Source organism: Oncorhynchus mykiss, chromosome 9 (assembly GCF_057628025.1).
Source record: "Oncorhynchus mykiss isolate SJ-2025 chromosome 9, ASM5762802v1, whole genome shotgun sequence".
Lineage (NCBI taxonomy): Eukaryota > Metazoa > Chordata > Actinopteri > Salmoniformes > Salmonidae > Oncorhynchus > Oncorhynchus mykiss.
Window position 1 is genome coordinate 37,922,442 of NC_143030.1, and position 18,870 is coordinate 37,941,311.

Below are 18,870 nucleotides of genomic sequence, written 5' to 3' on the forward strand. Positions count from 1 at the left end.
CTATTACAGTTTTAATGTCCCATTGGTAGGATACTCTCGAACGGAGCTCATTCAGTTTATTCTCCTGTGATTGCACATTGGCCAATAGAACGGATGGTAGAGGCGGGTTACCCACTCACTGATGAATTCTCACAAGGCACCCCGATCTCCGCCCCCTGTACCGGCGTCTTTTCTTCATGCGAATAACGGGGATTTGGCCCTGGTCTCTGAGAAACAGTATATCCTTTGCTTCGGACTCACTAAAGAAAAAATCTTTGTCCAGTTCGAGGTGAGTATTCACTGTTCTGATATCCAGAAACTCTTTTCGATCAGAGGTGAGTATTCACTGTTCTGATATCCAGAAACTCTTTTCGGTCATAAGAGACGGCAGCAGCAACATTATGTACAAATCAAGTGGGTTGACGTGCAGGTACTGCTAATAAGAAAATAAGGGGTGTTGGGCAAATACAACTAATGGTTCAGGGCTGCTGAAACTGCTAACAAAGGGCTGGCCTTTTTAATAATACCCCTAGTCTATGTTTTTTATTTGTTGCATTGGATCTCTCAATCCACCGCATCCGGTGATGTCGCACATCTGCAGTGAAAATGTGACAGAGCTAGAGCACTTGTTTGTCAGACCATGAGACATCCTGAAAATCGGTCTTCTCACAAAATCATCTATAGCATCCAAACTACTATGACCCATCTGTTGAAAGACGAGGCTCCCATGAACACAATGGTGTTCTCCATTTTGCTCTACAACCCCCCACAAGCGTCTTGGGACTCATTTTATAGTCCTTGTTGGTATTAGATAGAACGCCCACTTGTGGGGAAAACAACCTGTGGTTCCCTAAGTTACCCCACTGGCTCAGAGCAAAAACATGACCCCATTCAAATGCAGTTTTTTTGTTGTCTGCTTGTTTTAATCAATTACAAAACTACATTTAAGAAAAGCATGTCTAAAGATTATTGCTCCAAAGTGTTCTCACTACTTAGAAAAACGTAAAATTGTAGGGCTTCCCTCATGCCCCTTTTCATGACAGTGCAAGCAGCAACTTGGGTGAGTGCTAGCTACCCAGCTACCGACAGAACATTAAGCTAGCCAAGACCAACAACACAAACAAATAGACTACACAGATACAAGTAGTGAGTGGAGTATACTGACAAGTTAAATGGATTATTTGTGATAAAATGTTTTCCACACAAATCCCTACTTGTAGCCTACTTGGCCACCGTGTCCCCACATTTCTCACTCCCATGCCAAATAGCCTGAAGATTTTTGACCTGATTACACAGCAGCTTTGGCATGTTTTGTTATCCTATATAACAAAATAGATTTTTACAATGGTGGTCCATCAATAAGATTGTTTGTTTTCCACAATCTGTGGTCGAGGGAATTACTTTTATTTCTTGATTATCGACTCGGGATAGCATAAACACAAAAATACAAATATAGACTCGGAGTGTTGCGTGACGATGCAGCGTGACGCAACATGACAACGTAAACACGATTGGTCGACAGTCTTTGGTCAATGTCCAATGGGATTTCTATCTCCTCTTTTCTGTGATATCTCTGGCCTTTACCCCTCAAACGCTCCCTGTGCCAAAACATGGCTTGTGCTTAAGGAGCTGCATCCCGGGATATGTAGTCAGTCATTTAGCGACATACATCCAATTCCAAATGCTTTACCCATCAAAACACAACAAGGACCATGATGCTGCTCGAAATTGCGCATGGGATATCAGACAGCCGATAACCCGTCTATTATGCTACTTCGCTGAAATAAAAAGGTACCGGAAAACTGCGAGCGAACAACCATTGGAGCCACTTGAGAAAGTAATAAAGTAAAATATGTACTTTTTCCTGATTTGTGTAATTTAAAGGATGGGATGCATATCGAAGTGTTTCTCAATACACTCAATCCATAGGTTGCTTTCTGAGTCAGCCTGCCCGCTCGGCGCCTTGATTGAAACAATGCATACAAAGCTTAGTTAGCGAGGATTTGTTAGGCTAGTAGTTAACCTTAGCTAACGCTACATTTGTCGTATGCAAAGTTGAAATGGTAACCTAGTTATCGTTTCATATTATTTTCAGCGCTTCTACAACGCACTGGTCAGCATTTTAGTTGTACTTCACATGAACTAGTGTGTAAGTTAGCTATTTGCATTGCGTGCACATTTAGCATTTTGCCTATTGAGAGGCTAGTTACTGTAGCAAACAGCTATAGCATCCCCCTGCCCGCCATCTTTTTAAAGGAATAGATGTGATGCACAACCATATGCACCCGGTCGCTAAATTGTAAATGGCTACTATTTTGTGAAATAAAGGATGTGCGCCCAGTCGAGTAACTAGCTAATCTGTCTACATTTAGCCATATGGATTTGTAATTGCTAAACGTGCCAGATTTTGGCGTAGTTTATTATCCCACAATGTGTACTTTTGTGAATGTTGATCTCTGCATCATTGCTGTTGCCCAGCGAAATGCTCACTTCTTTGCCCCTGTTAGGAATTCTAAGTGGTCTGTGTAGGCTATATTACTTTGGCTACATGTATGTGTACTCACGTTTTAGATTCATTTGACTTTTAGTTTATTAGAATTTAGCCACCACTCCATAGCTCAGTCATTCTCATAAAATATTAGCCCAATTGACTCGAGATTTGACTACTGTCTGTGAGGATGGCATCTGAAGGTCTCAACAGCACTCAACAGCACAATTTTCTAATTCCAATATTTGACCATTTTGTTTGGCAGGGCACATACACCCAGGTGGTGATGGGATGTGTGTACTGCTGGAGGAATAATGAGCTGAAAGAGGAGCAAAGTATCTATTGAAAACACTAGACTCAGACGTTTTGTAGAACAGGGAAGAAGTGCTCTCCTGTTGCCAGTATGTCGGCTGTTCCTGCGTCCGCCCCAGCACTTGTCAATCCCTCGCCACCAGAGTTCACCAACCCCAACAAGCCTGGCCGGAAAACAAACCAACTACAGTACATGCAGAACGTTGTGGTGAAGACTCTATGGAAGCATCAGTTTGCGTGGCCCTTTTACACACCTGTGGATGCCATCAAATTATGTCTCGCCGTAAGTCAATTCCACACTCAGTAGTTTTCTCTCTGTTATTGGTAGTCAGTATGGGGTACTAAAATCAGAGCCTTAATGCTAGAATCCTTAATTGAGACAATAAAATAGTGTGGACCCCCCTCTGTTTTGGTAAAAAGCTGAGGAATGGACCTGGAGAAATGTAACCACTCTCAAATTCATAGACTGAGCTATGGATTCAAGGACTGACCACCCATAATATCAAATGCATAGTTTTAACCATGTTTTGAGGCTACAATGTTTGTTTACGTTTAACAAACATTGGAGTGAAACAGGCTTATATATTGGGTTTTGATGGGGTATGACAGTTGAACTATGCTCATTTCTAAGTTATATTCTCCAAGAATCAGTGGGTATATGTCATTAATGTCTAAGTCTAGAATGTATGTAGTAACAAATGATTCTAGCTTTAACAATATTTGCCTCTGGGTAAAAGTAGGCTGTTGCATTTTAATATATACATTGTGTGGATGTGTGTACATTTTGGTGTTGTTCCTAACTAACCCTAACCCCTCATTGTTGAACAATCATAATCTTAAAATGTTTTCTTTATTTCCTGGCTGTTTTGTTATTGCTCATTCATAGTGAATTCTACTGCCCTCTTGATGCTGTCATACAGGACTATCATAAAGTTATCAAGAGCCCAATGGACATGGGAACAATAAAGAAGAGGCTAGAGAATAACTACTACTGGAGTGCCAGCGAGTGTATGCAGGACTTCAATACAATGTTTACTAACTGTTATATCTACAACAAGGTAAATTCTCCTTTGCCATTCATAAAAATATAGATGTGAAAAACAACAAGGTCCGCACTCAACAAGTAGTTCACAGAGCTTATTTCCTTTAGCAGTTTTTTCACTGGATCACATAGATGTTTACACACACAATGTTTTTTCAGTGATATTGATGAAGACTTTTGGACTGTATTTTGACTCATTACGAAGAGGATGTATTTATACTTACTCTAGTCAGTCTAGAGGTGCCCCGTAGGCATTTTTAATAGCTGTGATGATTATGATCAAGTGAACCATCTGACCTTGTTTACCTTAATCTTGACCCATAACTCATCCTTTCTTGTGTTCCCACAGCCTACAGATGACATTGTGCTGATGGCCCAAGCTCTAGAGAAGATATTCTTACAGAAAGTGGCCCAAATGCCTCAGGAGGAGGTGGAGCTGCTACCACCGGTGCCCAAAGTCAAAGCAGCCCGCAAACCAGGAGGGCCCGTTAGTGCAGGCAAGTCCAGCCTTTCACAGTTGATAGGGACTCATGCGCTGAGGAAATGTCTGTCATTTACACCTTTTTGCTTCCATCATCTTTCTTGCAGAGAGCCAAGCACAGGGTGAGTCGACGGATTCACCCCCATCTTCTTACCCCAGCTCCCCTCCACTTCTGTCTCAGACACCTGTCATAGCAGCCACGCCAGTGCCAACCATTACATCTGTTACCCCTGTCCGAGCTGTGCCTACTGCTGCCTCCATGATGGCTGTGGTTCCAACGGCACAGCCAGTCATCAAAGTAAGTCCCAGAAAGACAGGCTGCTCTAGGGGGTCTTTTCATTTAGCTCTACAGTCTAACGGAGGATTCTTGTGCGGAGCGTATTTTACAGTTCTACTCGTCAAAATTTTGTCTTAGGATATAATCCATCCAGAAATTCTAACATGCTATATATTGATGAAGAGAAGCAGGCTACTGATATATTTGCATTTGGACATTGTCATTTCCACAGAAAAAGGGGGTCAAGCGGAAAGCAGACACAACAACTCCCACGACCTCAGCAATCTCGGCCAGTAGAAGTGACTCCCCTACCCAGCTCCTAGAATCCAAACAGGAGAATGTCTTGTCCAGGCGGGAGAGCACAGTGCGGTCCGTCAAGCCCCCCAAGAAGGACACAGAGGATGGAGAGGCGCCCCTGCTCAGTGGCAAGAAAGGCAAGCTCGGCGAGCAGCTGAAGCACTGCGAAGTCATCCTGAAGGAGATGCTGTCCAAGAAGTACACGGCCCACGCTTGGCCTTTCTACAAGCCTGTAGATGCAGAAGCGCTAGAACTGCATGACTACCATGAGATAATCAAACACCCCATGGACCTGAGCACTGTCAAAGTAGGTTCCCTATTCACTCCCTCGACTCACTACTAACTATTCTAAATTACCCTCCAAAGCCTGGCTGTTTACTTGGTGAAGGAAAATAATTTGACCAATGTTTTCATTTGGTGGTTAAGAATAGTTAAAATGGAACTATCCCTCAACAACAGTCACAGCTAAGGGGAGGACAATTACCTCTGTTTTGCTAATATATTTGTTTAGAGTTTTATAGAGATCTCTATCTCAATAATAAGGCTCTGAATGTTTGCTCTGTATCCACAGAAAAAAATGGACAGTCGAGATTACCAAGATGCCCAAAGCTTTGCGACAGATGTCCGGTTAATGTTTTCAAATTGCTACAAGTACAACCCCCCCGACCACGAGGTTGTTGCGATGGCCAGGAAGCTCCAGGTAGGATAAGATTAATCAGATATTCACACCACCTCATTGGAGAGCTGTCGGTTGAACTACCCCTTGTCTTGTGTTTCTCAGGATGTGTTTGAGATGCGATTTGCCAAGATGCCGGACGAGCCCATCGAAGCCACCCAGCTCTCCACCATGCCGGTGGTAAGCAAGAGTACAGAGAGCAGTGAGAGCAGCGGCAACACCTCCAGTTCGGAGAGCTCCGACTCAGAGGAGGAGCGGGCCACGCGGCTCGCCGAACTGCAGGAACAGGTGGGTTCGGAACAGGTGGGTTCTCACAACCAAGGACCAAGATCCAAAACCCATGGATGGATGAACAGGGAGATGCCCCCTTCATGCCCCACTTCAGATTTAGACCGCTAACCCTTAAAAATCAAAGCCACTCCACGATGTTCAGAGATGATTTTCAGCCAGCCCTCCAGAGTAAAAGTGACATAGTTAACCCTCTGCCGCTACAAATGCTGAAATAAACTGTTAGAATAACTTGGTATTATGGCTTGCATGCTGAAACTGTAGAGCTCACATTTTTAGAGCAATGTTTTACATTTCATTCATACCAATGGTGACAGTATTTAGCTCTAATGAAATAGTTTGTTGTGCTACTAGAATGTTAACATGATCTTTGGAGTTTTCTATCTTTGTCCCCTGATTTCCCCTTTGGCTTTCTTACCAGCAAATCACTGTGGAGCACCCCAATGGTAACAGGGCGGGGGGAAAAAACGGGTGTGCCAAACGTTTTCAGGTGATTTATCTCTTACTTCCCCGTCCCCACAAAACATTTTATTTTTGTATTGCACCTTGTTGAAAGAGCGGTAGAGGGTTACATGTGGGGATGAGAACTATTAAACAGGTTGTAAGTGTGCTAAAGGTATTTACCTCAGTAGTCAGCTTGCTCTTTGACATGTAGCCCTAGATATTCATTTTTAAGGCTTTTTGTGAGATGCGGGTAGTTACTTTTTCTCCCATTGTCGCATTCTTTTAGTGGTTTAAAAATGGGAAATGTTAGTTTTCATGGTGGTCACAGTGTTTGCTGGTGATGTTTAGTGTTTTTTTGATGATTCTGGCAATGATTTCAAATGCTTTTGTTGCGTTGTAGGTTCAGTATTTCTTCCTTTTTTCAAGTTGAATAACTCCTAAAGAACAATGTCTTTGTGCTGAAGACAAGGAAGTGTCACTGAGAGCGTTCACAATTATATGTTATTGTTTTCTTTTTCTGTTTTATATTACTTGTTTCTTCAAAAAGCAATCAGTCAATGCATCACTTTGGGAGTCAGCATTTGCTTATTGTTTTAAAGTTTTCGGTAGACAGCTACAGTACAAGCTGGTGCACCGGTGTGCTTCTCTGAGGCCAATGAGAAATTATTTAACGAGACTCCTTTTTTTCCTTGCCAGTATAGTACTGTTTTTATGAGATCAATGACTGTACACTATTTACACACACACGCCTGATTGTTTCCTGAGCTTTCATTTGAGAATATATGTAGAAATATGAGTAGTGTATAGTTAATTAATGCACATACAATACATGAATAAGGTAACTTGAGGATGATTTAAGATGCAGCAACCCTTTAAAAGTTAAGTAAATCAAGCAAACCCATGAATTGGCTAGAAAATGAGACCCCTTCAAAGTCAATGGAAAATAAAACGTTCCTCCTAGGGCCAATATAACTGTCATAATTGTGACATAATGGTCCAAGACATTTTCTGCAACAGGTTACACATACCTACATCCCACAATAGCTAACCCTTGATGCCTGTATTTTTCCATCACTTCCAGTACCTTGTCCCAGTCTCTGCATCCGTTTTACCCTATATAAACTAACATCTGGGCTCATCGGTGACTCTTTATTCTGCTTCTCTCCTCAGCTGAAGGCCGTTCATGAACAGCTGGCTGTTCTGTCGCAGGCCCCAGTAAGTAAACCAAAGAAAATGGAGAAAAAGCAAAAAGATAAGAAGAAAGACAAAGAGAAAGACAAAGCCAACAAGGGGAAGGCTGATGACGAGAAGAAGCCCAAGTCAACACAGCAAACCAAGCCAGCTAATCAGAAGAAGGCTCCAGCCCGGAAACCAAACCGCACGGGGGCGGCTACCAGGTACTACTGCCCAGTCTTATCATACAGTGCCTTGAGAAAGTATTCAGTATTTCTTGACTTTTTCCAAATGTTGTTGTGTTACAGCTTGAATTTAAACTTTTGTGTCACTGGCGTACACACAATACTGGAATTATGTTTTTAGAAATTAAAAATGAAAAGCTGAAATGTCTTGAGTCAATAATTATTTAAACCCTTTGTTATGGCAAGCCTAAATAAGTTCAGGAGTAAAAATGTACTCTGTGCAATAGTGTTTAACATGATTTTTGAATGACTACCTCATCTCTGTACCCCACACCTACAATTATCTGTAAGCTTCCTCAGTCGAGGAGTGAATTTCATACACAGATTTAATCACAAAGGCCAATGTCTCGCAAATGGCACCTATTGGTAGATGTGTAAAAATCAGAAATTAAATATCCCTTTGAGCATGGTGAAGTTAAATTACACTTTTGATGGTGAATCAATACACCCAGTCACTACAAAGATACAGGCGTCCTTCCTAACTCCGTTACCAAAGAGGAAGGAAGCCGCTCAGGGATTTCACCATGAGGCCAATGGTGACTTGAAGTCAGTTACGGAGTTTAATGACTGTGATAGGAGAAAACTGAGGATGGATCAACAACATTGTAGTTACTCCACAATAATAACCTAAAATGACAGTGAAAAGAAGGAAGCCTGTACAGACTAAAAAATATTCCAAAACATGCATCAGATTTGCAAAAAGGCACTAAAGTAAAACTGCAAAAAAATTGGCAAAGAAATGTACTTTGTCTTGAATACAAACTGTTATGTTGGGGGCCAATCCAATACATCACTGAGTACCACTGTTCATGTTTTCAAGCATGTGGCTGCACCATGTTATGGGTATGATCGTCATCAGCAAGGACTAGGGAGTTTTTTGAGGGGATAAAAAGAAACGGAATAGAGCTAAGCACAGGCAAAATCCTAGAGGATAACCTGGTTCAGTCTGCTTTCCAGCAGACACTGGGAGACATTCACCTTTCAGCTGGACAATAACCTAAAACACAAGCCCAAATATACACTGGAGTTGCTTACCAAGAAGACAATGAATGTTCCTGAGTGGCCTAGTTAGTTTTGACTTAAATTATTCTAACATGTATCGACTCGGGTGTGAATACTTATGTAAATTAACTTTTGTATTTCATTTTCAATACATTTGCTACAAATTCTAAAAACATAGTTTCACGCCATCTTTATGCTGCGTTGTGTGTAAAAAAAAAATCTTAATACATTTTGAATTCAGGCTGTAACACAACAAAATGTTGAATAAGTTAAGGGATATGAATACTATCTGAAGGCACTGTATCCGTTTCGTAATTTGTCACAATTAATTTGCTCATTTACTGCAGGGAACTTGAACTTTTGGATGAATCATCATTACCCATGCCACTTGTTGTAACAGTGTTAAGCTCTGCTGTGTTACACTTTCCCCTTGTAGTCTGATCCAGATGTAAATCATATGTACTTTAAACTTCTCTCAGTGGTAATTTGAGCATCCTGAGAGAGGCAAAACCCGTAGGCCTATCAAAGATCTGACCAAAACATTTTCAGGCAAACAAAGAAAGGGACCAAGGTGGCGGTGGCGAACAACGAGTCTGAAGAGGAGCCGTCCCTTCCCATGTCATACGACGAGAAGCGCCAGCTTAGCCTGGACATCAACCGTCTTCCGGGTGAGAAGTTGGGCAGGGTGGTCCACATCATCCAGGCCCGGGAGCCTTCCCTGCGTGACTCCAATCCGGACGAGATAGAGATAGACTTTGAGACACTCAAGCCCTCTACCCTTCGTGAGCTCGAACGATACGTCAAGTCCTGTTTGCAAAAAAAGCAGCGGAAACTTTTACGTAAGTTGTGAGCTATTACTCTTGTTGTTTTTACAGATGCCCTTCTCCAGTCGCTAATGGTTACCTGGTTCTTCAGGGGTAAACCTCTTTCCCTGCCTGTTTACTAAATGCTCCCTTGCGTTTGTTCCCCCCCTTTTTAACACGGATGTTACTCACCCTCCCACCCTTTGCACATTTGCTTTTTGGTATTTTATTAGGATCCCCATTAGCTGTTGTGAAACCATCAGCTATTCTTCCCAGGGTCCACATGAAACATGACATATTACAGAACATAAATAGACAAGTAAAGCACGAGGATAGAACTACATGAATTTAGAAACGGCACACACAGCCTTCAACACTACCGTAAGGTAGTGGTGAAATGGGTCAACTGTTTGTTCACCCGCCCGCAATTGCAAATAACCCAAATCTCAACCGCTCAACTATATGCGATAAAGTGAAACTCTGAGGCCTGCACCCAACCTAACCCGTAAATATAGAAAATGCGCTGTAGGCTACGGTCAGACTGCAGAACAATTTTTGGAGTGTGTGTGCAGGATTTTGTTTTGCCTGATTTAGATATGTTTCTGCTTATAATATCCAACATTTTGGTAGGCTATTTGTTAGTCAACTTGTCTATAATTAGATGTATGTAGCTTCTCTTTTGTCATGTGTTTCCCTAAAATACTAAATATACCCTTGCTCAACAGAATAATGTAATAGCTTGATAGAATGAATGCTTCAATCTAGGTGACATCGATAAACTTTTCTCTGTCGTCTTTCGCAATGCTAAGACCTTTCGGGACTGGGGAGAAAATAAAATGCAATACAGTAAAAAAAAACGACCGTAAGACTTTCTGTAAAAAATGTCCAAATTACATCAGTTTGATCAGTTGTAAGGAAAAAGAATACTGTGAAAACGACCCAACATGTTTCAGTTCGGTTTCAATGCATATTTTATGTGGTTGAAATTACCCAATTGTTGTACTTGATTAAATTAAAGATAACTTAATAGAAACTGACTCAAGTAAAAGTTGAGTCACCAAGTTAAATTCTTGTCTAAAAGTATTTGATTTAAAATATACTTAAGTATCAAAAGTAAACATATAAATACTTTTTTAAATCCTTATTAAGCAAACCAGACAGCACTGTTTTCTTGTTTAAAAAAAATATTTATTTACAGATAGCCAGGGAAACACTCCAACACTCAGACATAATTTACAAACAAAGCATGTGTGCTATGAGTCAGCCAGATCAGGGGCAATAGGGTTGACCAGGGATGTTCTCTTAATAAGTGTGCAAATTGGACCATTTTCCTGTCATGCTAAGCATTCAAAATGTAAAATGGGTGTCAGGAAAAATGTATGGAGTAAAAAGTACATTATTTTCTTTAGGAATGTATTGAAGTAAAGGTTGTCAAAATTATAAATGGTGAAGTTCTGATACTTTAAGGTATTTTTACTTTAGTACTTTACATCACTCGTTGAGATACTACCTTTTATGATGCTTTCATGATGAAGATAGATACAATCTTTAGAGGTGCTAACTGAGCATTGCATTCTCTCAAGATGCAGAAAGAAATCATATTTCTCTACTCCTGTTCCCAAGTCCAAATTTTGTGTACATTTGGTGTATAATTTTACTGCATGGAATGCTTAGTTCTGCAGGAGTTATTATTAAGGCTAATGCCCTATTCGCTTTAGGACTAGTTGGTTATGTATTTATTATCACACATTATGTCTGTTAATCCAGAGGACGATTCGGACATGATATGTTTTTTCCAAACTGCCCCCTGTAATTTATTCTTTATATATACACACACTACTGTTCAAAAGTTTGGGGTCACTTAGTAATTTCCTTGTCTTTGAAAGAAAAGCACATTTTTTTGTCCATTAAAATAGCATCAAATTGATCAGAAATACAGTGTAGGCATTGTTAATGTTGTAAATCACTATTGTAGCTGGAAACGGCTTATTTTCTTTATGGACTATCTACATAGGTGTATAGAGGCCCATTATCAGCAACTGTCCAATGGCACGTTGTGTTAGCTAATCCAAGTTTATAATTTTGAAAGGCTAATTGATCATTAGAAAACCCTTTTGCAATTACATTTTCACAGCTGAAAACTGTTGTTCTGATTTAAGGAAGCAATAAAACTTTAAACTTGTTGTATCTGGAGCACCAGCATTTGTGAGTTAGATTTCAGGCTCAAAATGGCTAGAAACAAAGACCTTTCTTCTGAAACTCGTCAGTCTATTCTTGTTCTAAAAAATGAAGGCGTGAAATTGCCAAGAAGCTGAAGATCTGGTACACGCTGTTTACTACTTCTTCACAGAACAGCACAAACTGGCTCTAACCAGAATAGAAAGAGTGGGAGGCCCCGGTGCACAACTGAGCAAGAGGACAAGTACATTAGAGTGTCAAGTTTGAGAAACAAACGCCTCACAAGTCCTCAACTGGCAGCTTTATTATATAGTACCCACAAAACACCAGTCTCAACGTCAACAGTGTAGAGGCGATGCTTGAAGCACAGCGCTGTTTATGACTTCAAGCCTATCAACTCCCGAGATTAGGCTGGCAATACTGTAGTGCCTATAAGAACATCCAACAGTTAAAGGTATATGAAATACAAATGGTATAAAGAGAAATAGTCCTATAATAACTACAACCTAAAACTTCTTAACTGGGAATATTGAAGACTCATGTTAAAAGGAACCATCAGCTTCCATATGTTCTCATGTTCTGAGCAAGGAACTTAAACATTAACTTTTTTACATGGCACATATCGCACTTTTACTTTCTTCTCCAACACTGTTTTTGCATTATTTAAACCAAATTGAACTTATTTCATTATTTATTTGAGACTAAATATATTTTTATTTATGTATTATATTAAGTTAAAATAAGTGTTCATTCAGTATTGTTGTAATTGTCATTATTCCAAATATATAAAAATTGTCCGATTAATCGCTATCGGCTTTTTTGGTCCTCCAACAATCGGGTTCGGCGTTGAAAAATCATAATCGGTCGACCTCGTGTGTGTGTACACAGTTGAAGTCAGAAGCTTACATACACCTTAGCCAAATACTTTAACATTTAGTTTTTCACAATTCCTGACATTTAATCCTAGTCAAATTATTTTAAAAATGTGAAATGTCAGAATAATTGTAGAGAGAATGATTTATTAAAGCTTTTATTTCTATCATCACATTCCCAGTAGGTCAGAAGTTTACATACACTTAAATAGTATTTGGTAGCATTGCCTTGAAATTGTTTAACTTGCAAAAGACCTGCAAAAGTTGGGTGAATTTTGGCCCATTCCTCCTGACAGAGCTGGTGTAACTGAGTCAGGTTTGTAAGGCCTCCTTGCTCACACACTCTTTTTCAGTTCTGCCCACAAATTTTCTATAGGATTGAGGTCAGGGCTTTGTGATGGCCACTCCAATACCCTGACTTTGTTGTCCTTAAGCCATTTTGCCACAACTTTGGAAGTATGCTTGGGGTCATTGTCCATTTGTAAGACTAATTTGCGACCAAGCTTTGACTTCCTGACTAATGTCTTGAGATATTGCTTCAATACATCCACATAATTTTCCTTCCTCAGGATGCCATCTATTTTGTGAAGTGCACCAGTCCCTCCTGCAGCAAAGCACCCCCACAACATGATGCTGCCACCCCTGTGCTTCATGGTTGGGATGGTGTTCTTCGGCTTGCAAGCCTCCCCCTTTTTCCTCCAAACATAACGATGCTTATTATGGCCAAACAGTTCTATTTTTGTTTCATCAGACCAGAGGACCTTTCTCCAAAAAGTACAATGTTTGTCCCCATGTGCAGTTGCAAACCGTAGTCTGGCTATTTTATGGCAATTTTTGGAGCAGTAGCTTCTTCCTTGTTGAGTGGCCTTTCAGGTTATGTTGATAGGACTCGTTTTACTGTGGATATAGATACTTTTGTACCTGTTTCCACCAGCATCTTTACAAGGTCCTTTGGTGTTGTTTTGGGATTGATTTGCACTTTTGCACCAACGTATGTTCATCTCTAGGAGACAGAACGCGTCTCCTTCCTGAGCGGTATGACGGCTTCGTGGCCCCATGAAAGAGGCGGTCTTCTGGTCAGACTCTGGAGACGGGCACATCGTGCATCACTCCCTAGCATCCTTCTCGCCAATGTCCAGTCTCTTGACAACAAGGTTGATGAAATCCGAGCAAGGGTAGCATTCCAGAGGGACATCAGAGACTGTAACGTTCTTTGCTTCACGGAAACATGGCTCACTGGAGAGACGCTATCGGGGGCGGTGCAGCCAGCGGGTTTCTCCACGCATCGCGCCGACAGAAACAAACATCTTCTGCTAAGAAGAGGGGCGGGGGCGTATGCCTTATGACTAACGAGACATGGTGTGATGAAAGAAACATACAGGAACTCAAATCCTTCTGTTCACCTGATTTTAGAATTCCTCACAATCAAATGTAGACCGCATTATCTACCAAGAGAATTCTCTTCGATTATAATCACAGCCGTATATATCCCCCCCCCAAGCAGACACATCGATGGCTCTGAACGAACTTTATTTGACTCTTTGCAAACTGGAATCCATTTATCCGGAGGCTGCATTCATTGTTGCTGGGGATTTTAACAAGGCTAATCTGAAAACAAGACTCCCAAAATTTTATCAGCATATCGATTGCGCAACCAGGGGTGGAAAAACCTTGGATCATTGTTACTCTAACTTCCGCGACGTGTATAAGGCCCTGCCCCGCCCTCCTTTCGGAAAAGCTGACCACGACTCCATTTTGTTGATCCCTGCCTACAGACAGAAACTAAAACAAGAGGCTCCCACGCTGAGGTCTGTCCAACGCTGGTCCGACCAAGCTGACTCCACACTCCAAGACTGCTTCCATCACGTGGACTGGGATATGTTTTGTATTGCGTCAGATAACAATATTGACGAATACGCTGATTCGGTGTGCGAGTTCATTAGAACGTGCGTTGAAGATGTCGTTCCCATAGCAACGATTAAAACATTCCCTAACCAGAAACCGTGGATTGATGGCAGCATTCGCGTGAAACTGAAAGCGCGAACCACTGCTTTTAATCAGGGCAAGGTGACTGGTAACATGACCGAATACAAACAGTGCAGCTATTCTCTCCGCAAGGCTATCAAACAAGCTAAGCGTCAGTACAGAGACAAAGTAGAATCTCAATTCAACGGCTCAGACACAAGAGGCATGTGGCAGGGTCTACAGTCAATCACGGACTACAAGAAGAAATCCAGCCCAGTCACGGACCAGGATGTCCTGCTCCCAGGCAGACTAAATAACTTTTTTGTCCGCTTTGAGGACAATACAGTGCCACTGACACGGCCTGCAACGAAAACATGCGGACTCTCCTTCACTGCAGCCGAGGTGAGTAAGACATTTAACGTGTTAACCCTCGCAAGGCTGCAGGCCCAGACGGCATCCCCAGCCGCGCCCTCAGAGCATGCGCAGACCAGCTGGCCGGTGTGTTTACGGACATATTCAATCAATCCCTATACCAGTCTGATGTTCCCACATGCTTTAAGGGGGCCACCATTGTTCCTGTTCCCAAGAAAGCTAAGGTAACTGAGCTAAACGACTACCGCCCCGTAGCACTCACTTCCGTCATCATGAAGTGCTTTGCGAGACTAGTCAAGGACCATATCACCTCCACCCTACCCAACACCCTAGACCCACTCCAATTTGCTTACCGCCCAAATAGGTCCACAGACGATGCAATCTCAACCACACTGCACACTGCCCTAACCCATCTGGACAAGAGGAATACCTATGTGAGAATGCTGTTCATCGACTACAGCTCGGCATTCAACACCATAGTACCCTCCAAGCTCGTCATCAAGCTTGAGACCCTGGGTCTCGACCCCGCCCTGTGCAACTGGGTACTGGACTTCCTGACGGGCCGCCCCCAGGTGGTGAGGGTAAGCAACAACATCTCCACCCCGCTGATCCTCAACACGGGGGCCCCACAAGGGTGCGTTCTGAGCCCTCTCCTGTACTCCCTGTTCACCCACGACTGCGTGGCCACGCACGCCTCCAACTCAATCATCAAGTTTGCGGACGACACAACAGTGGTAGGCTTGATTACCAACAACGACGAGACGGCCTACAGGGAGGAGGTGAGGGCCCTCGGAGTGTGGTGTCAGGAAAATAACCTCACACTCAACGTCAACAAAACTAAGGAGATGATTGTGGACTTCAGGAAACAGCAGAGGGAACACCCCCCTATCCACATTGATGGAACAGTAGTGGAGAGGGTAGCAAGTTTTAAGTTCCTCGGCATACACATCACAGACTAACTGAATTGGTCCACTCACACAGACAGCATCGTGAAGAAGGCGCAGCAGCGCCTCTTCAACCTCAGGAGGCTGAAGAAATTCGGTTTGTCACCAAAAGCACTCACAAACTTCTACAGATGCACAATCGAGAGCATCCTGGCGGGCTGTATCACCGCCTGGTACGGCAACTGCTCCGCCCACAACCGTAAGGCTCTCCAGAGGGTAGTGAGGTCTGCACAACGCATCACCGGGGGCAAACTACCTGCCCTCCAGGACACCTACACCACCCGATGTTACAGGAAGGCCATAAAGATCATCAAGGACATCAACCACCCGAGCCACTGCCTGTTCACCCCGCTATCATCCAGAAGGCGAGGTCAGTACAGGTGCATCAAAGCTGGGACCGAGAGACTGAAAAACAGCTTCTATCTCAAGGCCATCAGACTGTTAAACAGCCACCACTAACATTGAGTGGCTGCTGCCAACACACTGACACTGACTCAACTCCAGCCACTTTAATAATGGGAATTGATGGGAAATGATGTAAATATATCACTAGCCACTTTAAACAATGCTACCTTATATAATGTTACTTACCCTACATTATTCATCTCATATGCATACGTATATACTGTACTCTATATCATCGACTGCATGCTTATGTAATACATGTATCACTAGCCACTTTAACTATGCCACTTTGTTTACATACTCACCTCATGTATATACTTTACTCGATACCATCTACTGTATCCTGCCTATGCTGCTCTGTACCATCACTCATTCATATATCCTTATGTACATATTCTTTATCCCCTTACACTGTGTATAAGACAGTAGTTTTGGAATTGTTAGTTAGATTACTTGTTGGTTATTACTGCATTGTCGGAACTAGAAGCACAAGCATTTCGCTACACTCGCATTAACATCTGCTAACCATGTGTATGTGACAAATAAAATTTGATTTGATGATGTTTATACTTGCGTACTATTGTTTGTACAGATGAACGTGGTACCTTAAGGCGTTTGGAAATTGCTCCCAAGGATAAACCAGACTTTGTGGAGGTCTACAATGATGTCAATTAGCCCATCAGAAGCTTCTAAAGCCTTGACGTCATCTTCTGGAATTTTCCAAGCTGTTTAAATGCACAGTCAACTTAGTGTATGTAAACTTCTGACCCACTGGAATTGCAATACAGTGAATTATAAGTGAAATAATCTGTCTGTAAACATTTTTGGGTGGAAATTACTTGTGTCATGCACAAAGTAGATGTCCTAACCGACTTGCCAAAACTATAGTTTGTTAACAAGAAGTTTGTGGAGCGGTTCAAAAACGAGTTTTAATGACTCCAACCTAAGCGTATGTAAACTTCTGACTTCAACTGTGTGTGTGTGTGTATAAGTGTGTGTGTATGTATACATATGTGTGTGTGTATATAGATATATGTATATGTGTGTGTGTGTGTGTGTGTGTATATATATGTGTATGTGTAGATGTGTGTGTATATATATGTATACATATATATAAAATATATATATGTGTGTATGTGTGTGTGTATGTGTATATATGTATGTGTATATATACATACATACACACACACACACAATTGGTGGCTGACTAAATACTTTTTTTGCCCCACTGTGTGTGTGTGTGTATGTATGTATGCATATATGTATGTATGTATGTATGTGTGTGTATAGATATATATATATATATATATCTATACACACACACACACACACACACACACACACACACACACACACAGGGGCAAAAAAAGTATTTAGTCAGCCACCAATTGTGCAAGTTCTCCTACTTAAAAAGATGAGAGAGGCCTGTAATTTTCATCATAGGTACACTTCAACTATGACAGACAAAATGGGAGAAAGAAAAAATGAATTTATTTGCAAATGATGGTGGAAAATAAGTATTTGGTCAATAACAAAAGTTTATCTCAATACTTCGTTATTTACCCTTTGTTGGCAATGACAGAGGTCATACGTTTTCTGTAAGTCTTCACAAGGTTTTCACACACTGTTGCTGGTATTTTGGCCCATTCCTCCATGCAGATCTCCTCTAGAGCAGTGGTGTTTTGGGTGTATGCCTATACACTGCTCAAAAAAATAAAGGGAACACTAAAATAACACATCCTAGATCTAAATGAATTAAATATTCTTATTAAATACTTTTTTATTTTCATAGTTAAGCCGCACCAGCATATGGTCTCACAAGGGGTCTGAGGATCTCATCTCGGTACCTAATGGCAGTCAGGCTACCACTGGCGAGCACATGGAGGGCTGTGCGGCCCCCCAAAGAAATGCCACTCCACACCATGACTGACCCACCGCCAAACCAGTCATGCTGGAGGATGTTCTCCACGGCAGAACCTTCTCCACGGCGTCTCCAGACTCTGTCACGTCTGTCACATGTGCTCATGTTCATCTGTGAAGAGCACAGGGCGCCAGTGGCGAATTTGCCAATCTTGGTGTTCTCTGGCAAATGCCAAACGTTCTGCACGGTGTTGGGCTGTTAGCACAACCCCCACTTGTGGACGTCGGGCCCTCATGGAGTCTGTTTCTGACGGTTTGAGCAGACACATGCATTTCTACCTGTTGTCTATTCCATTTGCACAACAGCATGTGAAGTTTATTGTCAGTGTTGCTTCCTAAGTGGACAGTTTGATTTCACAGAAGTGTGATTGACTTGGAGTTACATTGTGTTGTTTAAGTGTTCCCTTTATTTTGTTGAGCAGTGTATATTTGTATGTATTTATTTGTATGTATGTGTGTTTATATATGCATATGTGTATATACATATACCTGTATATTTACATATATATATATATATATATATATATATATATATATATATATATATATATATATATATATATGTGTGTATACATACGTATACATGTATGTATAGGTGTATATATATATATATATATATATATATATATATATATACACACATATATTCACATACATGTATTATATATACACACACACACACACACATCCACCGATTAAATCGGAAT

General features: G+C 41.5%; 1 protein-coding gene across 1 annotated transcript in view; it reads left to right on the plus strand.

Annotated features, from left to right (window-relative positions):
- The first annotated feature begins 1,499 nt into the window (after window positions 1-1,499).
- LOC110531936 (bromodomain-containing protein 3) overlaps window positions 1,500-18,870 on the plus strand; it is a 34,026-nt gene continuing 16,655 nt past the window's right edge. The window contains exons 1-11 of the mRNA XM_021615452.3: window positions 1,500-1,816; window positions 2,733-3,062; window positions 3,700-3,837; window positions 4,171-4,318; window positions 4,410-4,600; window positions 4,812-5,183; window positions 5,448-5,576; window positions 5,658-5,855; window positions 6,262-6,330; window positions 7,455-7,681; window positions 9,254-9,543. Coding sequence (XP_021471127.1) covers window positions 2,871-3,062; window positions 3,700-3,837; window positions 4,171-4,318; window positions 4,410-4,600; window positions 4,812-5,183; window positions 5,448-5,576; window positions 5,658-5,855; window positions 6,262-6,330; window positions 7,455-7,681; window positions 9,254-9,543 — 1,954 coding nt within the window. The 5' untranslated portion in view covers window positions 1,500-1,816; window positions 2,733-2,870. The remainder of the gene's footprint in view (window positions 1,817-2,732; window positions 3,063-3,699; window positions 3,838-4,170; window positions 4,319-4,409; window positions 4,601-4,811; window positions 5,184-5,447; window positions 5,577-5,657; window positions 5,856-6,261; window positions 6,331-7,454; window positions 7,682-9,253; window positions 9,544-18,870) is intronic.